Source organism: Candoia aspera, chromosome 1, assembly GCF_035149785.1.
Source record: "Candoia aspera isolate rCanAsp1 chromosome 1, rCanAsp1.hap2, whole genome shotgun sequence".
NCBI lineage: Eukaryota > Metazoa > Chordata > Lepidosauria > Squamata > Boidae > Candoia > Candoia aspera.
In genome coordinates this window covers 340,186,168-340,213,831 of record NC_086153.1, presented here as the reverse complement: position 1 = coordinate 340,213,831, position 27,664 = coordinate 340,186,168, and the positions used below count along the sequence as shown (strand labels likewise).

Genomic DNA, 27,664 nt, shown 5'->3' with positions numbered 1-27,664 from the left:
GGACCAAATGCCATGGGTTTGAGCTCTGGAACGAATAAGTACAATTTCAAAAGCCTCATCAATATGTTCTAATGTTGGGAAAGCAGGAGAAAACAGCCCTTCCTACAGATTATTTTGGCCATGTGTCTTGTTATCTTCTGTGTTTTAACCTGAGCACCCGTTTGGAGCAGCGGCAAAGGGGCTGGGCTGGAACCTGGCAGCCCACGAATTCCAGTCCTCCCATAGGCTTGGCCCACCTTGCAGGGCTGGCTGTGGGGAAAACAGGAGGCGGGGCATCGTGCACGCCATCTTGATCTGCACAAAACCAAGGCAGGGTATACATTTAAATGTTAAACAAAATATATAGCTCCCATGCATTGCAAGCCAGGGAACCCCGTTGGTGCCGTGCACACGAGCTGCTCAGTTTTAGCCATGTGAAATACCCAAAAGGAGGCTGAGGGTGCAAGGAAGAAAGTGCAAGACGGTCAGCTGTGAGCACAGCACCACTGCATGTGCTGTGGATCTTGGGGTTGCCTCCCTCCCCGTTCCTTCACAGCCAATGCAACCTCCCTCCAGCTGGGGTGGGGGAACAGCAAGTCCCAGAATCCCCAGCCAGCTGTGGATACTGGGCGTTGTAGTGCCAACCCCCCCCCTGCCCCCAGATTGGGGAAATGCTGGCCCATCGCCTGATCTGTGACATCACGTGCTACATCACAAGGGCTGCCCGGAATGATGGGAGAATCTTTCTTTTGCCTCGGACGCTCTGGGGAGGGTGGCCAGCCTGGGTGGGGAAACCATGATGCCGTGATTCACTTCTTTCTAAGCCCCGGTCTCTCCCAAGCCGAGATCATGGCGGAATGTGAGTGGGAAAGCAGAACGGCCGGATTGGGCAGGGAGGACCCACGGATGGAACGTGCTCAGGAACTTTGCAGGCCTCCCCTCTTATTAAACCATGTCCTCTGCCTCTTCCAAAGACTCCTAATGGGCTGGAGAAGAAATGGAGCATCCTGATTCCATGTGTCCTCCTGCCATCCACCCTGTTGCGTCAGTCTGGATGGCTACATAGACCCAACCCTGCTGCCTTTTGGCCACAACGGGAGTGTGATTTGTCATTGCCTTTTTCACAATATTTTTGGATATGCCTACAGCTTTGGCATTTCCTAGTGGTCTCCCATCCAGGAATTAACCCTTCCCAGTTCAGGTGCTACCACTGAGTGCAATTCATACTTAAACTGGCCCGTTCTTATTTTGGAACAATGAGGACTAGTGTCCTGCTTTGTTTATGTGACAGCTCAGAAGGAGGGCATGTGCTGAAAACCTGCAACCCATCCTTGACTGCCCACCCACCCGCTGTCCCCCAGCAAGCTGGCTCGGGGCAAGAAATCATTATCATCTAACTTCTTGCAGGGTTGTGTTCAGGCAATGCATGGTTTTGAAACAGCCACCAAGGCTGAAGGGGGAAAGCCGAAATCGAAAGAGAATTATGGAAAGCACAGAAAAATGTTGTCTTTGAGTCCTGAATGGGATGGAGAATAGGTTGAAGGAGGGGTGGGATATACAAATGTTTGCAATCAATAAAGAGACTGAATGTTTTTTATTTAGTTTGGGCCTCAGAAGAATATAAGATGATTGCCAGCTCCTCTGATTGTCTGTCAGAAACCTTGTATTTGAGGGAGGAGAAGAAGGTAGGCCTGCTTCTTTACTTTGGGTTGGATAGTTGGAGTGAAAGAGTTAAAGCAACATTATTCAGCGCAAGAATGAGTTTGTTGCAGTTTTTTTTAATCCTTTCAATCGTGTCCGATTCTCGGTGACTGCCTGGACAAGTCCCTGCAGTTTTCTTGACACGTTTTTTTCAGAAGTGGTTTGCCATTGCCTCCTTCCTAGGGCTGAGAGAAAGTGGCTGGCCCAAGGTCACCCAGCTGACTTTGTGCCTAAGGCGGGACTAGAACTCACAGCCTCCCAGTTCCCAGCCCGGTGCTTTAACCACAACACCAAACAGGCTCTCATTGTGTTTGTCATGAACATTATTAGGCATATCCAAACCACCAAGGACTGAAATACAGCATATTCCTTTCACAATGAATTTTGTTTAACATTTATTTATTTGTTCAATGCATAAGCCACCTCCCTTGTCCAAGCAACTCTGGGCAACCTCCAGTGTATTAAAACAATAAAACAAGTAAAAAAGAGTAATGAACAACAAAAACCAATATATATTCCTACACGTTGGAGTCAGAAGCCTCAAGAATCAAGGCATAACGTCCCAAGGTCCATGCGGGCTGATTATTTATTTATTTTATCTAAAGGATTTGTCGGGCCGCCCTGGGCAGCTCACGACAGCGGTAAAACCAGCAACTATAAAACGTAACCATAAAAGAATAAAACAGGAAAATGATCAAACAAAAACCAAACCCTTGGGCTCTTCGGATGCCCCGTTGCCAGCCCCAGTCACCCTCGTTCCACTCTTTATATTCTATTTTATCCTATCCCAAGGCATAGATAAAAAGCCAGGTCTTGCTAGCCTTACAAAGGGCTAAGGGGGGGGGGGGCTGCCAAATCGCCAAGGGAAGGGAGAGCAGAATCCTAGACTAAACACCAGAAAACTTTTAGCAGTGAGAATGATGGTAACACAACTTTATAATTTTATAAAATTTTATACATTTATAAAAATAATAAAGGCAGGATAAAAATTTAAATAAACAAACAAACAAACGTGGAGACCACCTCAAAGACTCAAAGGCAAGATTTTGAGAAAGAGCAAATAAACCATAGAATCATAGAGTTGGAAGGCACCTCAGAGATCACCTAGCCCAACCCCTAGTAAAGTGGAGTTTATGCCACCCAGTGTCACTTGTTGCGATGCGCACCTATAGAAATAAAATAGTAAAGTAAAGTAAAGTAAAGTAAAGTGTAAAGTAAAGTAAAGTAAAGTAAAGTAAAAAGTAAAGTAAAGTAAAGTAAAGTGTAAAGTAAAGTAAAGTAAAGTAAAAAGTAAAGTAAAGTAAAAAGTAAAGTGTAAAGTAAAGTAAAGTGTAAAGTAAAGTAAAGTAAAGTAAAGTAAAAAGTAAAGTAAAGTAAAGTAAAGTGTAAAGTAAAGTAAAGTAAAGTAAAGTAAAGTAAAGTAAAAAGTAAAGTAAAGTAAAAAGTAAAGTAAAGTGTAAAGTAAAGTAAAAAGTAAAGTAAAGTAAAGTAAAGTAAAAAGTAAAGTAAAAAGTAAAGTAAAAAGTAAAGTAAAGTAAAGTAATAAAATAAATAAAGGCTGTTTGTGGAACAAGTGCCCTACATGCCTTGCCCGTCTTTTACTTGGGAGAGTAAGGGCGCTACAACAGGGTGTAAACTACTCTGAAGGAAAACTACATCTGCAATCTGCTCGTGAGGTTTGGACGCTCTGTGGGGTAGACAGATGGCAAGGGCATTGAGGGAGAAGGTACAATAGACGTCGGAGTAGTGACATTGTAAGGACCATGAATGTGATACCTGTGAAATCTTTCAGATGCTTAAGAAGAAAAGTGTGCAGGAAAGAAAGTGTACAAGTTGTATAGAATTGTGGACCTGTGTGCAAACGGTGGACCCCCCACCCTTCCTTTGGCCTGTAGGTTGCAATTAACAGAACACTCAGCCTGAGTGAGATCCTCAACGTGGACTCCGACGCGTGCCTGGATGACAAACCGTATGACTTCGACCTTGTGGTGGACAGAGTTTCCACCACGAAAGATACTCCGCCTCGCTCGAAGAGTCCACGTGAGTACCGGCCGTAGGGTGGGTGGCACGGTGGCCAAGGTGGGGAACGAGCAGCTACAGCAGCTGGGAAGTTGGGGTGGACTTCGGGATCGGAGTCTCACTGGGTTGGGAAATTCATCTGAGGTTCACCTTCACAGCCCGGAAAACCAAGGCCCAAGACAAGGATGAGCCAAGGCTCCAAGTTGTAGAAGAGGAAGAAGAAGTTTTGGGAGAAGAGACATCCCCAGCATCTCAGCGAATCGTGGAGGAGAACATTGTTCCTCAAAAGGTCTCTATTTATTAGTGCAAAAAAGGCATAAAGTTTCCCACAATGCGGTTCGTTTCTGGTGGTTTTGTGGATGAACCCATGCAACCAGAGCAGGACTTCTCAGCCGTGGCAACCTTAAGACGTGTGGACTTCAACTCCCAGAATTCCCCAGCCTGCTGGGAAGGTTGCAAATGGCAATCATACAACCCTGGGACACTGCAACCATCGTAAATACATGCCGGTGCCCTGAATTTTTATCAGGTGACCACAGGGATGCTGCAATGGCCGTAAGTGTGAGGACTGGTCGTAAGTCACTTTTCCCAGCACCGTTGTAACTTTGAATGGTCACTAAATGATTGGTCGTAAGTCTGGCTGGCTGGGGAATTCTGGGAGTTGAAGTCCGCATGTCTTAAAGTTGCCAAGGTTGAGAAACACCCAACTATAGTGTAGCCGCCATTGGCATGTATCTTTCCTGCTTTCTCAATCTGCCCTACTAACTTGGAACTTCCTGCTGGCTCCCCATCCAAGGATGAACCAGGTCTGACCTTGTTTAGCTGGTTGAGATCAGAAAAGATCAGCTTGTGTTTTTGCTGAAGATCGGACTGAGCTTCATTGTTGATGGCTCTGTAAGCCCTTCTCCTACTTCCTTGACAGGACTAAGATGTGGTTTATCTGCCCCCTTCTGGGATGCTTTTTTCTTGGGGTGGTGGGGGGAGACAGTCCCTGCACAGGAGAAGCACAGCACTTTGGGTTTTTAAGCTCGGAGCAATGGTGGGAAAGAGGAAGAGGAAGGTGGAGGTACAGGAAACTGGTGCTTCAGAAATGTGACCCAAAGTTTCCCCTCTTTTTCATAATGTAAGAACTTGGGGCCATCCATGAAAATGAAAATATGGGGAGATTTGGGGCTGATAGAATGAAGGGCCTCCCCATAGGGTTAGACTCACTTGAACACCAGCCGCTAAGGAGCAAGGATGAAAGAAGGCAATTGGGTCCTGTGGTGAGCGTCTAGAATGCAACTGCTCAATCCCTGTGAGACCTGGTAGTTGGGATCCAGATGTCCAGGAGGACCACCGAAGCAAGCTGGGAGCCAGACCTTCTCTGAGCAAACTGCAATTTGGGTTATTTTGCCCCATCCAGACCCTCCAGGCACCAGGTCAAGACCTTGAGAATGTCCCCTCAGCTCAGGATAGGTGGTGGACAATTGGTTATCATCAGCCACACTAGTGATACCTCACTCCAAACGATGAATGGCCTCTCCCAGTGGCATCCCAGCAATGCTTAAAGAGCAGGAGGGGAAAATCAATACTTGGGGAAGAGGAAAGCCCAGGCAACTGATCTCTCCCTTCTGCCACCACTGAGTGAAACCACCCATTGAGGAAGGAGAGGGACCACAGTAGAACAGTACTGCCAATCCCCAACCTTTGCAGGTGGTCCAACATGATACCTTGGTCCTGTGTTTCTCCACCTTGGCAGCTTGATGATGGGTGGACCTCAGATCCCAGAATTCTGGGAGTTGAAGTCCACATGGCTTACAGTTGCCAAGGCTGAGAAACAGTGCTTTGGTCAGTGGCATCAAAGACCTCCAAGAACTCCAGTAGGACCAAAAGAGACGTTCTACCCCCATCCAAACACCAACCAAGATCAGCTACCAGAGGAACCAATTATATTTTGGTCCTACACCCAGGCCTAATTGAAAGGGATTGTCACCACAGAGTCTGAACAGCTCTGAACATTGGGCAGTGGCATCTTCATCCCCAGCCAGCCTGGTGCCATTCAGCAGCCCACAATGGTGAGGAATTCAGCACTGCTATCAGGCATCAGGTTATGATACAATGTCTTAGATGGTCCTTTTGCTATAGCTCTGACAACCGAAAGTTGCAGATGTTCTTGGTGTAGAGGTCTTCCCCTGGACCCTCTTGGTGTACAGGTCTTCCCTTGGACCCTCTTGGTGTACAGGTCTTCCCTTGGACCTTCTTGGTGCAGAGGTCTTCCCTTGGACCCTCTTGGTGCAGAGGTCTTCCCTTGGACCCTCTTGGTGTAGAGGTCTTCCCTTGGACCCCCTTGGTGTACAGGTCTTCCCTTGGACCTTCTTGGTGTAGAGGTCTTCCCTTGGACCCTCTTGGTGCAGAGGTCTTCCCTTGGACCTTCTTGGTGTAGAGGTCTTCCCTTGGACCCCCTTGGTGTACAGGTCTTGCTTGGACCCTCTTGGTGTACAGGTCTTCCCTTGGACCCTCTTGGTGTACAGGTCTTCCCTTGGACCCTCTTGGTGTATAGGTCTTCCCTTGGACCTTCTTGGTGTAGAGGTCTTCCCTGGACCCCCTTGGTGTACAGGTCTTCCCTTGGACCCTCTTGGTGTAGAGCTCTTCCCTTGGACCCTCTTGGTGCAGAGGTCTTCCCTTGGACCATCTTGGTGTAGAGGTCTTCCCTTGGACCTTCTTGGTGAAGAGGTCTTCCCTTGGACCCTCTTGGTGCAGAGGTCTTCCCTTGGACCTTCTTGGTGTAGAGGTCTTCCCTTGGACCCCCTTGGTGTACAGGTCTTGCTTGGACCCTCTTGGTGTACAGGTCTTCCCTTGGACCCTCTTGGTGTACAGGTCTTCCCTTGGACCCTCTTGGTGTATAGGTCTTCCCTTGGACCTTCTTGGTGTAGAGGTCTTCCCTGGACCCCCTTGGTGTACAGGTCTTCCCTTGGACCCTCTTGGTGTAGAGCTCTTCCCTTGGACCCTCTTGGTGCAGAGGTCTTCCCTTGGACCATCTTGGTGTAGAGGTCTTCCCTTGGACCTTCTTGGTGTAGAGGTCTTCCCTTGGACCCTCTTGGTGCAGAGGTCTTCCCTTGGACCCCCTTGGTGTAGAGGTCTCCCCTTGGACCCCCTTGGTGTAGAGGTCTTCCCTTGGACCCTCTTGGTGTAGAGGTCTTCCCTTGGTGTAGAGGTCTTCCCTTGGTGTAGAGCTCTTTCCTTGGACCCTCTTGGTGTAGAGGTCTTCCCTTGGTGTAGAGGTCTTCCCTTGGTGTAGAGGTCTTCCCTTGGTGTAGAGGTCTTCCCTTGGACCCACCAAGAGGGTCCAAGGGAAGACCACTACACCAAGAGGGTCCAAGGGAAGACCTCTACACCAAGAGGGTCCAAGGGAAGACCTCTACACCAAGAGGGTCCAAGAGAAGACCACTACACCAAGAGGGTCCAAGGGACGACCTCTACACCAAGAGGGTCCAAGGGAAGACCTCTACACCAAGAAGGTCCAAGGGAGGACCTGTACACCAAGGGGGTCCAAGGGAAGACCTCTGCACCAAGAGAGTCCATGGGAAGACCTCTGCACCAAGAGGGTCCAAGGGAAGACCTGTACACCAAGGGGGTCCAAGGGAAGACCTCTATACCAAGGAGGTCCAGGGAAGACCTCTGCACCAAGAGGGTCCAAGGGAAGACCTCTACATCAAGGGGGTCCAAGGGAGGACCTGTACACCAAGAGGGTCCATGGGAAGACCTCTGCACCAAGAGGGTCCAAGGGAAGACCTCTACACCAAGAGGGTCCAAGGGAAGACCTCTACACCAAGGGGGTCCAAGGGAAGACCTGTACATGAAGAGGGTCCAAGGGAAGACCTGTACACCAAGGGGGTCCAAGGGAAGACCTCTATACCAAGGAGGTCCAGGGAAGACCTCTACACCAAGGGTGTCCAGGGAAGACCTCTACACCAAGAGGGTCCAAGGGAAGACCTGTACACCAAGGGGGTCCAAGGGAAGACCTCTGCACCAAGAGGGTCCATGGGAGGACCTCTACACCAAGAGGGTCCAAGGGAAGACCTCTACACCAAGAGGGTCCAAGGGAAGACCTCTACACCAAGAGGGTCCAAGGGAAGACCTGTACACCAAGGGGGTCCAAGGGAAGACCTCTATACCAAGGAGGTCCAGGGAAGACCTCTGCACCAAGAGGGTCCAACGGAAGACCTCTACACCAAGAAGGTCCATGGGAAGACCTCTACACCAAGCGGGTCCAAGGGAAGACCTCTACATCAAGGGGGTCCAGGGAAGACCTCTACACCAAGCGGGTCCAAGGGAAGACCACTACACCAAGAGGGTGCAAGGGAGGACCTCTACACCAAGAGGGTCCATGGGAAGACCTCTACACCAAGAGGGTCCAAGGGAAGACCTCTTCACCAAGAGGGTGCATGGGAAGACCTCTACACCAAGAGGGAAGACCTCTACACCTGTACACTAAGGGGGTCCAAGGGAAGACCTGTACAGCAAGAGGGTCCAAGGCAAGACCTCTGCACCAAGAGGGTCCATGGGAAGACCTCTGCACCAAAAGGGTCCAAGGGAAGACCTGTACACCAAGAGGGTCCAAGGGAAGACATCTACACCAAGAGGTCCAAGGGAAGACCTCTACACCAAGAGGGTCCAAGGGAAGACCTCTACATCATGGGGGTCCAGGGAAGACCTCTACACCAAGGAGGTCCAGGAAAGACCTCTGCACCAAGAGGGTCCAAGGGAAGACCACTACACCAAGAAGGTCCAAGGGAGGACCTGTACACCAAGAGGGTCCAAGGGAAGACCTCTGCACCAAGAGGGTCCATGGGAAGACCTCTGCACCAAGAGGGTCCAAGGGAAGACCTCTACACCAAGAGGGTCCAAGGGAAGACCTCTACACCAAGGGGGTCCAAGGGAAGACCTGTACATGAAGAGGGTCCATGGGAAGACCTCTACACCAAGAGGGTCCAAGGGAAGACCTGTACACCAAGAGGGTCCAAGGGAAGACCTCTACACCAAGGGTGTCCAGGGAAGACCTCTACACCAAGAGGGTCCAAGGGAAGACCTGTACACCAAGAGGGTCCAAGGGAAGAACGCTGCACCAAGAGGGCCCAAGGGAAGACCTCTACACCAAGAACATCCAAGGGAAGACCTGTACACCAAGAGGGTCCAAGGGAAGACCTCTACACCAAGAGGGTCCAAGGGAAGACCTCTACACCAAGGGGGTCCAAGGGAAGACCTGTACATCAAGGGGGTCCAAGGGAAGACCTCTGCACCAAGAGGGTCCATGGGAAGACCTCTACACCAAGAGGGTCCAAGGGAAGACCTCTACACCAAGAGGGTCCAAGGGAATACCTGTACACCAAGGGGGTCCAAGGGAAGACCTCTATACCAAGGAGGTCCAGGGAAGACCTCTGCACCAAGAGGGTCCAACGGAAGACCTCTACACCAAGAAGGTCCATGGGAAGACCTCTACACCAAGCGGGTCCAAGGGAAGACCTCTACATCAAGGGGGTCCAGGGAAGACCTCTACACCAAGAGGGTCCAAGGGAAGACCACTACACCAAGAGGGTCCAAGGGAGGACCTCTACACCAAGAGGGTCCATGGGAAGACCTCTACACCAAGAGGGTCCAAGGGAAGACCTCGTCACCAAGAGGGTCCATGGGAAGACCTCTACACCAAGAGGGTCCAAGGGAAGACCTCTACACCAAGAGGGTCCATGGGAAGACCTCTACACCAAGAGGGTCCAAGGGAAGACCTCTACATCAAGGGGGTCCAGGGAAGACCTCTACATGAAGAGGGTCCAAGGGAAGACCACTACACCAAGAGGGTCCAAGGAAGGACCTGTACACGAAGGGGGTCCAAGGGAAGACCTGTACAGCAAGAGGGTCCAAGGCAAGACCTCTGCACCAAGAGGGTCCATGGGAAGACCTCTGCACCAAAAGGGTCCAAGGGAAGACCTGTACACCAAGAGGGTCCAAGGGAAGACCTCTACACCAAGAGGTCCAAGGGAAGACCTCTACACCAAGAGGGTCCAAGGGAAGACCTCTACATCATGGGGGTCCAGGGAAGACCTCTACACCAAGAGGGTCCAAGGGAGGACCTGTACACGAAGGGGGTCCAAGGGAAGACCTCTACACCAAGAGGGTCCAAGGGAAGACCTCTACACCAAGGGGGTCCAAGGGAAGACCTGTACATGAAGAGGGTCCATGGGAAGACCTCTACACCAAGAGGGTCCAAGGGAAGACCTGTACACCAAGAGTGTCCAAGGGAAGACCTCTACACCAAGGGTGTCCAGGGAAGACCTCTACACCAAGAGGGTCCAATGGAAGACCTCTACACCAAGAGTGTCCAAGGGAAGACCTGTACACCAAGAGGGTCCAAGGGAAGACCGCTGCACCAAGAGGGCCCAAGGGAAGACCTCTACACCAAGAACATCCAAGGGAAGACCTGTACACCAAGAGGGTCCAAGGGAAGACCTCTACACCAAGGGGGTCCAAGGGAAGACCTCTACACCAAGGGGGTCCAAGGGAAGACCTCTACACCAAGAGGGTCCAAGGGAAGACCACTACACCAAGAGGGTCCAAGGGAGGACCTGTACACGAAGGGGGTCCAAGGGAAGACCTGTACACCAAGAGGGTCCAAGGGAAGACCTCTACACCAAGAAGGTCCAAGGGAAGACCTCTGCACCAAGAGGATCCAAGGGAAGACCTCTTCACCAAGAGGGTCCATGGGAAGACCTCTACACCAAGAGGGTCCAAGGGAAGACCTGTACACCAAGAGGGTCCATGGGAAGACCTCTACACCAAGAGGGTCCAAGGGAAGACCTCTTCACCAAGAGGGTCCATGGGAAGACCTCTACACCAAGAGGGTCCAAGGGAAGACCTCTACACCAAGAAGGTCCATGGGAAGACCTCTACACCAAGAGGGTCCAAGGGAAGACCTCTACATCAAGGGGGTCCAGGGAAGGCCTCTACATGAAGAGGGTCCAAGGGAAGACCACTACACCAAGAGGGTCCAAGGAAGGACCTGTACACCAAGGGGGTCCAAGGGAAGACCTGTACAGCAAGAGGGTCCAAGGCAAGACCTCTGCACCAAGAGGGTCCATGGGAAGACCTCTGCACCAAAAGGGTCCAAGGGAAGACCTGTACACCAAGAGGGTCCAAGGGAAGACCTCTACACCAAGAGGGTCCAAGGGAAGACCTCTACACCAAGAGGGTCCAAGGGAAGACCTCTACATCATGGGGGTCCAGGGAAGACCTCTACACCAAGAGGGTCCAAGGGAGGACCTGTACACGAAGGGGGTCCAAGGGAAGACCTGTACACCAAGAGGGTCCAAGGGAAGACCTCTACACCAAGAAGGTCCAAGGTCTTCCCATGGACCCCCTTGGTGCAGAGGTCTTCCCAAGGACATGGACCAGACGGGCACTTTTCCAAGAATCTTCTTGTCTAGAAATGCTTTGTCTGGAACTTCGGGGACTTCATTTAGAGTTTTATATGCATATTCTGTACTGGGGGGCAAAAGAGATAAGAGATTTCACAAAGTATAGTTTTCCCCTACCCTTGCATAAAGCATGAAGTGCAACACGCTTTATTTCTGTTTATAAAATCTAACATACCGGACACAGTTCACCCAGCCCAATGTATATTTTGTCCCATTGGCGTTCCTCTCAACTCTCCTCCCTTCTTCTGCAACCACCATTCTAGGACAAGAAAGAGATTCGGACAGAGGACACAGCAGCTCAGCATCTTGCTAAAGGGCAGACATTGACTCAGGTGCCACCTAAGAAGGAGTTGGTTGTCTCAGACACACCATCTGGACCGATTATTATCTTGCCAGAATCAGACTCACAGGAAGAGCTTGCAGTCCCCAAAGCAGAATGGAGAGCTTCTGAGCAGCCCAAAGCCTCTGAGAAGGAGCCATCAGCCTCCCCTCCCCCACCCAAGAGTGAGGCCTTGGCAACCTTGCCCCCAACTTCCAAAATCCCACGTAAGCTTTGGCTGCCATTGAAGGAGGGACTGGAGATCTCTCCCTCAGGAGAGAACCAGTAATTCAGACCAGATTCTTTCTTGCAGGACCACTTCCTTCTCCAGAGAAGAGTCCACCAAGCTCTGCACTGCTTCCCCTGAGAGAACCAGTCAGTCCCCCACAAACCATCCCTGAGGACAAGTCAATCCTCCATATGTTGTTTGAAAAGGTATTGCGTTCCTTCCTTTAAGAAACTGGAAATCACAGACTCATCAAATCGTGATCGGGAAGCTTGGGAGGGGCCTTGGAAATCATCTAGTCCAACTCTCCTGTTAGGAATGTTTTCCTTCTCATGGAATCATAGACAGGAAGGGTTGGAAGGGATCTTGGAGAACATATAGTCCAAGCCCCTGTGTAATGGTATGTGGGAAAGACCTTGGGAGATGGGCGAAGAGATGCTGCCTAGGGAATGGTCAGATAAGAGGCAGCTTAGCCCACAGCTGCATAATAGGAGGAGAAAGAGGCTCAGAAGGGACCATCCCTAGTTTCTTGGGCTGTAAGGGAGACAGTGGGAAAATTGTACTTTTAGACTTGCAAAGATTCTGTTAATGTAGCCTTACAATTAGCTCATCTGGCCGTGTTTCCTGTCTGGTCTACCTGCTAAGGCTGACATCAATCTTGAGCCTCTTACCCTACCCATTATGCAGCTGTGGGCTATGTCCCCTCTTATCTGACCATTCCCTTGGAAGCGTCTCTTTGCCCATCTCCCAAGGTCATTCCCACATACCATAATATCCTGCTTAATGCAGGAATCCACTGCTCCAGAATCCCAGACAGCCAGCCTGCTGCCTCTGTTTAAATACCTCCAGACAAGAAGGGTCCACCACCTTCCAAGGCAGTCATGAAGTAAACAGCTCTTACCATTAAGAACGCTGCCCTCGTGTCCCACTGAAATCTGCTTCCTGGTAATCAAAACCCATTTTTCTTGTCTCATCTTCTGGAACCACTCTGAACACTTCTACCCAGTCTTCTACATGACTGGAATCTTTACTTTTAGTCAAAGGGACCTACATCATTAGGGGAAAACATAGAAAGTCCTGGATTTGACCACCATCGTCTTAAAAGAGTAAGTAGCAGGTGAAGGGGAAAAAAAATACCCTTTAGAGCAACATTGACTCACTTGGTAAAGATCTGGTCCTTTAAGAAGTTGACTTCTTTGTCTTCTCTGTCAGACCAAACCAGTCCTTGAAATTGTCCCAAGGGGACTGCAATCCATCATGAATGAAATAGCCGCGATCCACCACCATTCACAGACGGAAATAGCAACCCGAACAGAAGCTAAGGTAGACCCGCTTATTGACATTTAAGACCCATTTCCCAAAACAGCACCCGGGTGATGTCATGAGTAATGATGGCGAGCAGGAAGGGGCTCCCATCCAGGGTGGGAAACGCATGCCTAGTACTGAGGAATTAGGTAGCCATTCAAAGAGACACAGATCGGGACCGCCTTAACCTTTGGGGTTTATCTGTCTGGGTTTTTCCCACGCTTCTTCAGTTTGTTAGGATTCTGTTTATGTAGCAGTAATAGACACTAGAGAACTACTCCTCGTCTCAGTGTGTGTCTCACTGTTAGGACAGGTAGAGTCCTTATGGTGGAATATACTCTGTTCCCATCCTGAAAATATATATATTTTCTTCAGACCTATCATCCTTTCTGATTCTACTAGATGTCAGATATTTTATCAGAAGATGGAAAGGTTGGCCTTTGCAGGTGGAATAGCCAATGTGCATTAGTCAAAGTAGGTTGAAAGCAAAAATCGCCTGCAGATGTAAAAGTAAGTTGAAAGAAGCACGTGCAGGAAAAACAGGAAGACCGTCAAGAATGAATGTGAGATGGGGATCGAAGGAGTGGCCAGTGAGGGAGAAATACTGTGAGGTGGTTTGGTTATAGGGAGAGGGTCTGATCACAAACAGGTACCTGAATGAAGGAATTGAATGGGTTGAAAATGAAGAAAGTTGTGGTTGAATGAAGTAGGTGAGGTCCTGGAAGAAAGAGCTGAGAAGCTTTAACAACAAAGCAGGGTGTGAGGTTGTGGAAGGATGGGATGGAAACAAAGACGCTTCAGGAGCAATGCAAGGTATATAGGGAGACGGTGCAACCCGTGACCCGCTGGGTCATCCTTTCAGAGATATTTCCTTCCCTAAACAGATCAACAGAATGACCGTGGGCGGGCAAAACGGCAGTGGGAGCAGGAGCGACTTCCAACTTCCTGCCAGCTTCCCCGTTGTTGGCTTTGCTTGTGGGAAGCCAGCAGAGAGCGTCGGAAATCACTCCTCTTCCTCCTCGGCTGACCCGTGGAACTGCCTGCCACTTTGCGGGGGGGGGGGGGACAAAGGGAGCTGTGGACCGCAAAGGAAACTGTTCCCCATCTCGGTGTGTCCCCAGGGGCCCCCTCCCTACAGGGAAGAAGAGGGATTGCCCATCAACTGCCGGCACCACCCAGCCAGCCCTACCTCCCCAGCAGGCATCCGAGTCGCTCCCTCACCGCCCACCGCCCTTAGGAGATTTCAAATTTCGGCCTTCGTTTCAAAGCAGTCAATTGCCGCTTGCCCATTGGGCTTTGCCGCCAGCCAACTGGGTGCAGGGGCCGGAGAGAGGTGGGAAAGAGGGCAGGGATATGCCCCTCCCATCTTTCCTTGCACCATGCAACTGACGGGTTTCTGGGAAGTATAGTTTGAAGGCACTGTAGTGCTGAAGCGGTCACAACTTTGCCAAATTTCAATCCCACGGGAGCCATGGGTCCTGGATTTTGGACGCATTCTGTAAGTTAGCCCATTTGAGGTAACTTGGCTCAAAAATAGTTGCCCTACGATGCACCGTTTCGCCCGATGGAAGGTACAAACAGACAAACGCTGAGAGTTTTAGTAGCATGTAGATACAACGCATGGGGATGTGTCGCCTACTTTTACCTATATTTCCTCTCCGGTTCCTTATCTCATGGCTTTGCTTTCACGGGTTTACTACTTCTTGGCTCTTTCGATGGGTTTGCCTGAATTTTGTAGCCTTGCGAGCTACGCTGACATGCAGCAGAAGGCAAGAGGATTTGACAAAGATGGCCACCCCCACCCCCACCCCCACCCCCACCCCCCGTTGGAGGGCTTATGTTCACGTCTCTCCTCCATGTCTCCTCCTGCTCCCAGCTTTGGCCAAAGAAAGAAGAAGCTGACGGCGCTTTCGGGACACACAAGGGGAGACTGCTGTCCCAAAGAGGGAAAGACAAGGCTATTCGTGAGGTTGCAGAAGAAATGTCTTCTCACCCCAAGCCAGCTGGGAAGGAACCCCTGTCAGCAATGGCCACCAGCCTCAGCTCATTTGTGGAATCGCCCGTGGGACAGGTCTTTGCGGTCACGATTGAGCGGGCGCTCAGTAAATCAGAGGAATGGCTGAATTACTACCTTCCGGTGCCAGAGGCCAACGTGGGTGAGAAGTCACCTCTTGTTACAGATGTGCTAACCCTTTTTTTGTTCTTCTTCAGTGTTCCCCGGGCTTAAAACTATCAGCCCATAGCTTTTTCAGAACCCTTTGATAGCATCATTCTCCCTCAGGGTTGTCTCGACTGGGGTGTCCTACAGGGAACAGGGCAGCTGTTTGACAAGCAGCTGGTTTGTTTGTTTATTTGTTTGTTTGTTTGTTTTTCAAATTTCTATCACCGTCCATCTCTCCCAAAAAGGGGACTCTGGGCGATTTACAACAAAACCATCTGGTTTCCGGATGTTTGGGAGTTTCAGAACTAGGCTTCAGCTGAAGCCGCTCTGTGATCCATTTGAGAGTGAAGAGCCTGATTAGGGTGGGAGCTGATGGGCACACGTGGGGGCAATTTGTGGGTATTCTGCACAGGTCCAGACCTGAAGCGACTGTTTCCCAAAGAGCGTGGGGGAGATGTTCCCTGCCACTCCTCCAACTCTCTGGGATGTTTCCTTCAAAGGTTCTCCATGTTCTGGGCTATAGAAACATTTCCAAACTAACCGTAGGCCACAGGATATCCACCATTTTCACCCGTTCCAATCCAATGCACCCAATTTGCTGTGGGGGCAGGGGAAGAGTTGGAGAAAGTTTGAAAATGGGCCATGTCTGGTCAAGGTTGCCCAGAAAAACACTCTCGGGGGGAAAAAAAGCTTTCTCTATCATCTCTATATCTCTATCTCTATCTCTGTCTCTGTCTCTGTCTCTGTCTCTGTCTCTGTCTCTGTCTCTCTATCTCTTCTATAAGCTGCCTGGAGTCACCAGTGAGCTGGGCGGCCTTATAAATCTGTTTAATAAATAAAAATAAAAATATATCATCTCTGTCTCTGTATCTATACAGTATATACTTGCATACACACACACAGTTAATTTTATTTTAAATATTTTAGCAGTTTCTGTCATTCCATTGAAGTGATGCGAGGAGATCCCTTTTTGTTGTTGTTTATTCGTTTAGTCGCTTCCGACTCTTCGTGACTTCATGGACCAGCCCACGCCAGAGCTTCCTGCCGGTTGTCACCACCCCCAGCTCCCCCAGGGACGAGTCCGTCCCCTCTAGAATGTCATCCGTCCACCTTGCCCTTGGTTGGCCCTTCTTCCTTTTGCCCTCCACTCTCCCTGGCATCAGCATCTTCTCCAGGGTGTCCTGTCTTCTCATTAGGTGGCCAAAGTATTTCAGTTTTGCCTTTAATACCATTCCCTCAAGTGAGCAGTCTGGCTTTATTTCCTGGAGGATGGACTGGTTTGATCTTCTGGCAGTCCAAGGCACTCTCAGAATTTTCCTCCAACACCACAGTTCAAAAGCATCGATCTTCCTTCGCTCAGCCTTCCTTATGGTCCAGCTCTCGCAGCCATATGTTACTACGGGGAACACCATTGCTTTAACTATGCGGGCCTTTGTTGTCAGTGTGATGTCTCTGCTCTTAACTATTTTATCGAGATTGGTCATTGCTCTTCTCCCAAGCATTAAGCGTCTTCTGATTTCCTGGCTGCAGTCAGCATCTGCAGTAATCTTTGCACCTAGGAATACAAAGTCTTTCACTGCTTCTACATTTTCTCCCTCTATTTGCCAGTTATCGATCAAGCTGGTTGCCATAATCTTGGTTTTTTTGAGGTTTAGTTGCAAGCCAGCTTTTGCACTTTCTTCTTTCACCTTCATCATAAGGCTCCTCAGTTCTTCTTCGCTTTCAGCCATCAAAGTGGTATCATCTGCATATCTGAGATTGTTAATGTTTCTTCCAGAGATTTTAACTCCAGCCTTGGATTCATCAAGCCCAGCATGTCGCATGATGTGTTCTGCGTACAAGTTGAATAGGTAGGGTGAGAGTATACAGCCCTGCCGTACTCCTTTCCCAATCTTAAACCAGTCCATTGTTCCGTGGTCGGTTCTTACTGTTGCTACTTGGTCGTTATATAGATTCTTCAGGAGGCATACAAGATGACTTGGTATCCCCATACCGCTAAGAACTTGCCACAATTTGTTATGGTCCACACAGTCAAAGGCTTTAGAATAGTCAATAAAACAGAAATAGATGTTTTTCTGAAACTCCCTGGCTTTTTCCATTATCCAGCGGATATTGGCAATTTGGTCCCTGGTTCCTCTGCCTTTTCTAAACCCAGCTTGTACATCTGGCAATTCTCGCTCCATGAATTGCTGAAGTCTACCTTGCAGGATCGTGAGCATTACCTTACTGACATGTGAAATGAGTGCCACTGTTCGATAGTTTGAACATTCTTTAGTGTTTCCCTTTTTTGGTATGGGGATATAAGTTGATTTTTTCCAATCTGATGGCCATTCCTGTGTCTTCCAAATTTGCTGGCATATAGCATGCATTACCTTGACCGCATCATCTCGCAAGATTTTGAACAGTTCAGCTGGGATGCCGTCGTCTCCTGCTGCCTTGTTATTAGCAATGCTTCTTAAGGCCCATTCAACCTCACTCTTCAGGATGTCTGGCTCTAGCTCACTGACCACACCGTCAAAGCTATCCCCGATATTGTTATCCTTCCTATACAGGTCTTCCGTATATTCTTGCCATTTTTTCTTGATCTCTTCTTCTTCTGTTAGGTCCTTGCCATCTTTGTTTTTGATCATACCCATTTTGGCCTGGAATTTACCTCCGATGTTTCTAATTTTCTGGAAGAGGTCTCTTCCTATTCTATTGTCTTCTTCCACTTCCGCGCATTGCTTGTTTAAAAATAATTCCTTATCTCTTCTGGCTAACCTCTGGAATTTTGCATTTAATTGGGCATATCTCCCCCTATCGCTGTTGCCTTTTGCTTTCCTTCTTTCTTGGGCCACTTCTAGTGTCTCAGCAGACAGCCACTTTGCCTTCTTGGTTTTCTCTTTCTTTGGGATGTATTTTGTTGCCGCCTCCTGAACAATGTTGCGAACTTCTATCCATAGTTCTTCCGGGACCCTATCTACTAAGTCCAGTCCCTTAAATCTATTCTTCACCTCCGCTGCATATTCCTTAGGGATATTAGTGAGCTCATATCTAGCTGATCTGTGGGTCTTCCCTAATCTCTTTAGTCTGATCCTCAATTGTGCAAGAAGAAGTTCGTGATCAGAACTACATTCAGCTCCAGGTCTTGTTTTTACCGACTGTATAGATGACTGCCACCTTTGGCTGCAAAGGATGTAATCAATCTGATTTCGGTGATGTCCATCTGGTGAAGTCCATGTATAAAGCCGTCTCTTAGGTTGTTGGAAGAGGGTGTTTGTTATGCAGAGTGAATTGTCTTGGCAAAATTCTATCAGCCTGTGTCCTGCTTCGTTTTGTTCTCCCAGGCCATGGTTACCTGTAATTCCAGGTGTCATTTGACTGCCCACCTTAGCATTCCAGTCTCTCGTGATGAAAATAACGTCTCTTTTAGGCGTGTTGTCCAGTAGGTGCTGCAGATCCTCATAGAACTGCTCTACTTCAGCTTCTTCAGCATCTGTGGTTGGGGCGTATATTTGGATCACTGTGATTTTAGATGGCTTGCCCTGAATTTGAATTGAGATCATTCTGTCGTTTTTTGGGTTGTATCCAAGCACTGCTTTAGCCACTTGACTATTAATTATGAAGGCTACTCCATTTCTTCTGTGGTCCTCTTGTCCACAGTAGTAGATCTGGTGGTCATTTGATGTGAAGTGGCCCATTCCAGTCCATTTCAGTTCACTGACGCCCAGAATGTCTATCTTTAATCTTGACATCTCACCAATAACCACATCCAATTGGCCCTGGCTCATAGATCTTACCTTCCAGGTTCCACTGGTGTGTTGATCCTTAGAACATCGGATTCGCCGTTCACCACCAGCACCGTCGGCCGCTAGCCGTCCTTTTGGCTTTGAGCTAGCTGCGTCATCACGTCTGGGGCTAGTTGAGCTCATCCTCTGTTCCTCCCCAGTAGCATTTTGACCATCTTCCGACCTGGGGGTCTCATCTTCCAATGGCATACCGACATATCTCTGGTTGCACTGATCCATTTAGTTTTCACGGCAAGAATACTGGGGTGGGTTGCCATTACCTTCCCCAGGGATCGCATTTAGTCTGACCTCTCTGTCATGACCTTCCCGTCTTGGGTGGCCCTTCACGGTTTAGCTCATGGCATCATTGAGATGCTCAAGCTCCAGCACCACAACAAGGTAACGATCCTTTGCTGAAGAGGAGATCCCTAGATTTATTTATTTTTAATTATTTAAAACAAAGGTGTATTTTCCAAAAAGACAGTATTCATAAATGGGCAGATAATTACTGAAGTTATACAGTTAATGCTCAATGTAACATTAGTAAAAAAAATGCCAAGTAGATTGAGTAGTTTCCCTGGTATAAAACAGGAGGACACATTTTTGAACTTAATGCTAAAATCTCCACTATATTATTATTTGTAAGTGTTAAAAAAGAAGAAAAAGAAAAGAGAAAACCCCAACAATAATATAGATAAATATTTAATTTCTGACTTCCCCCTTCTTTGTACTCCAACTAATTTGCAGAGCTTCTTGGTATAAACTTTAGAAACCATACTCTAAGTGTTTGCATTTATCTTGCTGTATAATATATAATATATATGGAAGCCATTCTTGGACGCAGTTACAGGGGCGAGGGGGGCACCGTTGGAAAACCTGAAAGACCGGGTTAGAGATAGATCGTCATGGAGAAAAACTATCTATGGGGTTGCTAAGAGTCACAATGACTTGATGGCATATAATCAATCAATCAGTCAATCAATCAATTAATCAATCAGTCAATCATTCTTGCTTCCAGCAGCTGCATTCCAAGCCCATTTTCCTACTGCACACATCGTTCAGGGAGAAGCTGGCAAAATAAACGTAAAATTCACTTGAAAATGGGCTGAATCCAGCTGGAGATGGCACAGGAAAAATGTCCCCCAACGCCCTCCTAGGGTAGGCTGACCATACATCCCGTTTTGAATGGGACAGTCCTGTTTTTTTTTTAACATTTTCAGACCGTCCTGTCATTTTAACATAAATGTCCATTTTGTCCCTTTTTCTTAAAAACCTTACTTAGAAATTTGAAAGTTCCCGCGAACCTGTCAGAAGGCAGTCTGACTTTGAGTGGAAGGAGGGGGAGCTCAGCAGAAATGGCGGGGAAAAAAGCCGCAGAGCTCAACCCGGCAGGAAACCTAAAAAGGCAAAAACGGGATCAGCTGATAGGTGGTGATCAAAGGGCAAGCTGATTGGCTCCTGCCTTGAAAGGGTGGAAAGAAAAGAATGTAAAAGCACGGCCAGAGGAGGAATGGCTTGTCAGGGACAACCGTTCACTAGACTCTTCGGCCCAGCCTTGCCACTCACAAACGAAGGAATCCGAAGATTCCCAGCCTGAGAAAACCAGAGAAGTTCCTGCTTGCCGATCCAGCCCCTCGCCCAGCCCAGCCCCATTTTGCCATCCCAGTGTCCCATTTTGTCTCAAGGAAATATGGTCAGCCTACCCTAGGGAGAAGCTGTAGAGGGGCAACGGCTCTGGATGTTGCTGAATGCCTCATTCTGAGCTTCTCCTTCCTGGTCCTGTGAGCCAGAGCAGAGCACACACTGCCCATCCCGGGCTCCCAGTGCAGGTATACATGCAAACACATACACAGATGAAATATGAGAGTGGAGCAGAACCCCCACAAACACACACGTACCCACCCAGATGACATGCCTTCATTACCCAGAAGACAACACAGCCACCTCCCAGGGCCACCGCTGGTCAACGGACTGGAATCCATTCCAGAAGTCCGACTCTGCAAGCTGATCTTGCTTTTTCAAATGAGCTCATCAGGCAATCTACCCTTTGGAGATGTGTCACACACATGCGCACACACACACACACACACACTGACAGGTGCAACGCTACATCACACAGCAGAACATGCAGGCTTTCACTGTTTTCTAAGAATGCTTTTATTTAATGAGAAGTAGGGCAGAAGGCTCCCAGATCAAAGAAGGTATCTCTGGTACTTCGTCCCACCATCAGCAGGCTGGGAGCCAGGATAGCTGGTGCAGGATTGCAAATAGAGGCTCAGGCCTTGAGAGGTAGTCCAGACAAGAAGCACCCAGAAGTTGTGTTAAGGGATGTGGTGGCACTGCGGGTTAAACCGCTGAGCTGCTGAGCTTGCCGATCGGAAGGTTGGTGGTTTGAATCCACCTGACAGGGTGAGCTCCCGTTGCTAGTCCCAGCTCCTGCCAACCTAGCAGTTCGAAAACATGCAAATGTGAGTAGATTAATAGGTACCGCTTCGGCGGGCAGGTAATGGCGTTCCGTGTAGTCATGCTGGCCACATGACCACAGAGGAAGTGTCTATGGACAAACGGCGGCTCTTTGCCTTTGAAACGGAGGTGAGCACCGCCCCCTAGAGTCCGACGCGACTGGGCTTCATGTCAAGGGAAACCTTTACCTTTACCTAAGGTTACATTGGCAGACTCTTGCAAGTCTGAAAGTCCATCTTGCCTTCACAGTCCAAGAAACCAGGGAGGGTCCCTTCTGAGACGTTTGTCACATCACGTCCCCATTCCTTCTGCAGACCCAGCTGCTTCTTACCTGAATTTTGCCTAGTCTGCAGCTCTTCCTCTTGTCCCCCAAGGGCCTTCCCACGTGCTATTTATTACGTCAGGTGACCGCCCAGCACTGAGATGTGATGTTCAGCCTAGAGTCTTCTTAAACACCAGAGACCTCAACCCCAGTGGTGGCAAAGTGCACCCTGAGGCTGCCATGTCAAGGAGATGTGTATGTGTGTCTTCTCAGCCCCCTCCAGCTCCGGCCCAGAGGACACGTCTTACCAGGATCTTTGCAAGGAAGGCTGTTTCGTGAGGATCAACGCCCTTTCGACCCAGCTGAGGAACCGGGCCTTCAAAATTGTGTTGCACCAAATCAAGGCAGCGCGTCAGAATGCACACAACAACCTCTCACTGCTTGATCAGATCTTAGAGATGGTAGGTCTGAGTAGGAGCTGGAACAGGCCAGCCCCGCCACCATCACATCCTTGTTTCTAAGTCCTCCACCATTGCAGGTCCTCCATCCTTGTTTCAAAATCCTCCACCGTTGCAGGTCCTCCATCCTTGTTTCAAAGTCCTCCACCGTTGCAGGTCCTCCATCCTTGTTTCAAAGTCCTCCACCGTTGCAGGTCCTCCATCCTTGTTTCAAAGTTCTCCAGATATTTCCTCAGACCCGAATATTCACCCAATGACTTGCATACTCATCAACTACACCATCCTTTGACTTAGTGCAGTGTTTCTCAACCTCAACAACTTGAAGATGTCTGGACTTCAACTCCCAGAATTCATGCTGGTTGGGGAATTCTGGGAGTTGAAGTCCACACATCTTCAAGTGGCTGAGGTTGAGAAACACCGGCTTAGTAAGATGTGAGGATCATGGTTGATGGCAGGAACCTGCAATGTCTGTTGACTCAGCCTGCATACCAGACTAACCACTTCAGTAGGCTGAGGATCCAGTGGGGCAAGAATTAAGGGGCGAAGTGGGTTCCAGGAGCCCCTGCAGGGCTTTTAAGCTTGAACTGCATTCTGGGCCCCCTTGTCTTATGCTTCAGTGTGTTCTGTGAACTCTGCCACCTGTGTTTATTCAATTAGCCCCAGCAAAGCAAACCATTCTCAGTGTGGAGAATGCAGGCCAGCCAGGATGAGTGGTCCGATGGGTGACATTCAGCTCATGGAAATGCATTCTCCCTGATTACTTATTGATTGAAGCGAAGAGCGTGCTGGCTTGCAATGTTGCATTTCTCAGCTCTTTGGCTTCGATGCCCGTGGATGCTTGGGCTCCGCCTGGCAAGGCACGTGCAGGATGCAAATGTTCTCAGAAGGAAAGAATCCCATAGGTAGACTTCCGAGCCCTCGTAAAAGATTAACCAATGGGTGGCATGCATTTGGCAGCATGTTTGTTCCCTGCACGCTTTTGGACTTCTGCACGCTGCAGGTTCACACACAGGCTTTCCTCTGATCCACAAAAACAGCCAGGGTGGTCCGGTGGGGAAAGGGCAGGACTAGGAGTGGGGAGACCCGGGTTCTAGTCCCCCGTCAGCCACAGAAGCTCATTGGCTGATTTGGGCCAGTCCCTCCCTCCCAGCCCAAAAATCAATCAGAAGTAGCGAGGAAGGGTCTGGACTAGGGGTGGGGAGACCCGGGTTCTAGTCCCTGCTGAGCCACAGAAGCCCCCTGGGGGACTTTGGGTCCAGTCCCTCAGCCACAGAGGAGGTTCACAGCGATGAAGCAAAACAGGCTTACACCAGGGTTCCTCAACCTTGGCCACTCTAAGCTGTGCGGACTTCAACTCCCAGAATTCCCCAGCCAGCAAAGCTTTGCTGGCTGGGGAATTCTGGGAGTTGAAGTCCGCACAGCTTAGAGTGGCCAAGGTTGAGGAACCCTGCCTTACACGGTGCTTAGAAAAAAAGTGCCTACCCCATAAATATGTGACTGCTCCATGCCTCTTTCTCTCCACTCCAGGTGGATTACGCCCAAACCACAGGGTGTGCCACCTTTTCCAGTGTGCCCAAGCACATGCGCAATTTGTGGACCCAGTGGAACACCCCGCAGGACGTGCCCAGCCCGAAGCCCGTAACCGGGACGGTCAAGGAGTCCCTGACGCTGCTGCCTGAGGTATCTCGGTGAAGCAGGAGCCCTCGGGGGACCAGGGTCTGTCAGTGGGGCTTGGCAGAATGAACGGGGGGGGGGGTAGCAGGAGCATCGGGAGGGAGGCAAAAGAGTCAAGAAGGTGTCCAGGAGTGTGCAGGTGAAATCCTTCCCCCCTTTTTAGGCACGGCCCCCATCTAGGTTTTTTTCGAACTCCCCCCCCCCCCCAATTTGGACATCCCTGGTGGGGGAACCATCACTTGGTGGAACAGGGTTAAAAGCTGGCATTGTTCTAGAGGCCCAGGCTTTTTCCCCACTGGCAACAGAGAGCACCTTCTATTTTTTATTTTATATTTTATTTTATTTTATTTTATTTTATTTTATTTTATTTTATTTTATTTTATTTTATTTTATTTTATTATTTTATTTTATTTTATTTTATTTTATTTTATTTTATTTTATTTTATTTTATTTTTATTTTATTTTATTTATTTTTTATTTTATTTTATTTTATTTTATTTTATTTTATTATTTTATATTTTATATTTTATTTTATTTTATATTTTATTATTTTATTTTACTTTATTCTTTTTTTATTAATATTTCATTTCATTTCATTATTTTATTTTATTATTTCATTTCATTTCATATTTCATTTCATATTTTATTTTATTTTATATTTTATTTTATTATTATTTCATTTCATTTCATTTCATTTCATAGTTTATTTTATTTTATTTTATTTTATTTTAATTTAATTTAATTTAATTTAATTTTATTAATTTTATTATTTTATTTTATTTTATTCTTTTCTTTTCTTTTCTTATTTTCTTTTCTTATTTTCTTTTTTATTCTTTTCTTTTCTTTTATTAATATTTCATTTCATTTCATTATTTTATTTTATTTTATTATTTCATTTCATTTCATTTCATAGTTTATTTTATTATTTCATTTTATATTTCATTTTATTACTTTTTTATATTTCATTTTATTACTTTTTTATATATATATTATTTATATTTCAAATTTCATCACTGCCCATCTCACTCCAAGAGCGACTCTGGGCAGTCTCTAGCAGTGGTCCCCCAACTCTTTTGATTGCACTCTTTATCAAAGGTTTTTGACCATGCACCCCCATTCTATGTATCCTTATTTATCTATAAAATATCTCCACAAACCTTCGTGCTGATATATTCTGCCCAACAGAAAACAGACCCCAAAGCGTGCCACTGTGCATACGCATGGATAAGCCCACCCGCAGATAAGGGCACCCTCGAATTTTTAACCAAAATACCATGAAAAAGGCACCACCTGAGGATAAGCCAATTGTGAAAATTAAAACATTTTACATTTTTAAGTTTTGAGGGTCGGCTTATCTGCGGATGGGCTCACCCGTGAGTATATACAAGATATACGGGCACTTTAAAAAAGTATTACCATATATACTTGCGGATAAGCCCACCTGTGGATAAGTCAAAAGCAATTTTGTGAGTGTATTTGGGCACCTAAAAGTGTCTGCTTGTCTGTGAGTATATATGGTATATATATATATATATGTATGTATGTATGTATATTGTATATTGTATATTGTATATTAAATATTAGCATTAGCTTAAGTCTATTCGGTGTCACAGTTAAGGCACCAGGCTGGAAACCAGGAGACCGGGAGTTCTAGTCCCGCCTAGACACAAAGCCAGCCGGGTGACCCTGGGCCAGCCACTCTCGCTCAGCCCTGGGAAGGAGGCAAGGGCAAACCACTTCCGAAAAACCTTGCCAAGGAAACGGCAGGGACTTGTCCAGGCAGTCTCCAAGAATTGGACACAACTGAACAGATTTAAAAAAATTGTTCTAGTTTTTTAAAATTTATTTTTTAATGATAAACATACATACGTACGTACGTACGTACATATCTATAAAGAGAGAGATGTATATAGATTTATATAGATAAAATTCTATAAAAAATAAATATAAACCGACATTCTATTCCTGCACCCCAATGGGTCATCTTGCAAACTCCTGGGCTGCATGCACTTAACTATGACGACCATGCTCTCGAGTCCACTGTAGTCCACTACAACCACTGTTGTCCCCAAGTAACAATAAAGCTGCAACAATGGTTGGGTGGTGCTATAAAGACACTGCAATAGGGTTTTTCAACCTTAGCAACTCTCAGCTGTGTGGACTTCAACTCCCAGAGTTCCCCAGCCAGCATGGCAAGGTCCCTGGAACTTCCTGCCACTAGGTTCATACTCAACAAAGAGCCCTGGGACTAACCCAGTGTGTTTCAACCTTGGCAACTCTCAGCTGTGTGGACTTCAACTCCCAGAATTCCCCAGCCAGCCAACTGGCTGGGGAATTCTGGGAGTCGAAGTCCACAAATGCTGGCTGCGGAATTCTGGGAGTCGAAGTCCACCCACCTTAAGCTGCCAAGGTTGAAAAACACTGCATTAGAAGTCCACGGTGATGGGGGAGATTTTTCGCAACGCAAGGCTAGTGCCTGAGTTAAAGGGTGGGATCTCACCCAGGAAAGATAAGGGACCGAATCATTCCTCTTTCTTTCCCTTCAGCAACTGGAGATGAGAGCGTTTCTTCTGACCCGGGACTTGGCTCGGGAGCTGTACCACACCTACCAGAACCTCTTGCCGCATATATCCGAACTCCCCGCGCATCTCCAGGAAAAGGTGACTGAGATCCACGAAAATCTGGAGGAGATGCAGGGGTACCTGTCGTCCACCACCAACCTCAAGGACCTGCCCAGCAGCATCGTGCTCCAAAGCCGGCAAAAACTAGCCAGTGCCCGGGAAAACTTGGACGACCTTTTGGATTTCATGGCTCGGAACTCTGTGTCTCACTGGCTCCCCCAGCCAAGTTCTTCCCGCACAGGCAAGGAGCTGTTGTTTCTGCCCGCCAGCAGGCCGCGCGAAGGGCCCGCCTCTGAGCAGAAGGCCAAGGGGGAGAGTTCTGGGCCTCGGCCGTTTCCCCACCCTCCTTCACCAGCCCCACCGCGACCGTAGTCTCGTTTGGCCCACCGACGCCGGCCTTGCGAGTCAGCTGACCTACAGTCCTCCGGCTCTGCTGCATCACCTGGGGCCGTGCCCAAGACTGGAGTCTCACACCGAAGCCATGGGGGGGCCTTTGCTTTGAGAACAGGGCTGGGGCTGAGACGGGAGGGAGGAGGTAGGTGGGCACCCCCGGACCATCTCCGGGGCAGGAAGAGGGCTTCTGGCATCATTTCCAATTAAACACCCCTGGACACCAGAAGGCATCTGCACGTTCCTTAACGGTCTCCTCAAATGATCCCCCAAGCAGGGGCCCTGGCCGCAGGAGATGTGTTGTTCCAGCTAAACATCCCGGCCCCGATTGTTAGCTACCTAACTGGTAGAGGTGATGTGGCCGTTGGTGGATAGTGGACAGCCGTAATGGTATGTGAGAAAGGCCTTGAGAAATGGGGCGAAGCTTTCAGCCTTGCAAGATTGGTGTCAGCCTTCCCAGGTGGACCAGGCAGGAAACACGGCCAGATGAGCTGGCTCTACTTGATTGGAAGGCTGCAGGAACAGAACCTTGCAAGGCTGAAAGGACAAATCTCCCCCCGTCCCCTTTACAGCCCAAGAAACTAGGGAGGGTCCCTTCTGAGCCTCTTTCTCTGCCCATTATGCAGCTGTGGGCTAAGCCGTCTCTTATCTGACTGTTCCCTCATCAGCTTCTCTTTGCCCCGTCTCCCAAGGTCTTTCTCACATACCATTACAACAGTAGGGAAGACCCAATGCCCATTGTTTTGATGAGGCATTACCAAACGTGGCACCTAAACCTTGGCAACTGTTGGAAGTCCCTGGAAGTGGTGACACTTGCTGACCTGAATCCCTGGCAGCTGATGCCCACCTTGTGTTCGCTCACTTGACA

At 48.4% G+C, this 27,664-nt stretch overlaps 1 protein-coding gene and 1 long non-coding RNA gene across 2 annotated transcripts in view; one reads left to right on the top strand and one right to left on the bottom strand.

Annotated features, from left to right (window-relative positions):
- LOC134488509 (uncharacterized) overlaps window positions 1–27,664 on the bottom strand; it is a 679,404-nt gene that overhangs the window by 410,561 nt on the left and 241,179 nt on the right. The window lies entirely within an intron of this gene.
- LOC134488609 (perilipin-3-like) lies at window positions 829–27,019 on the top strand. Its single transcript, XM_063291072.1, has 11 exons — window positions 829–838; window positions 1,582–1,664; window positions 3,576–3,720; window positions 3,858–3,988; window positions 11,414–11,696; window positions 11,783–11,904; window positions 12,908–13,018; window positions 14,877–15,156; window positions 21,927–22,114; window positions 23,639–23,791; window positions 26,332–27,019. Exons 1-11 carry the CDS (start codon window positions 829–831, stop codon window positions 26,776–26,778), a joined length of 1,953 nt encoding a protein of 650 aa, XP_063147142.1. The 3' UTR covers window positions 26,779–27,019.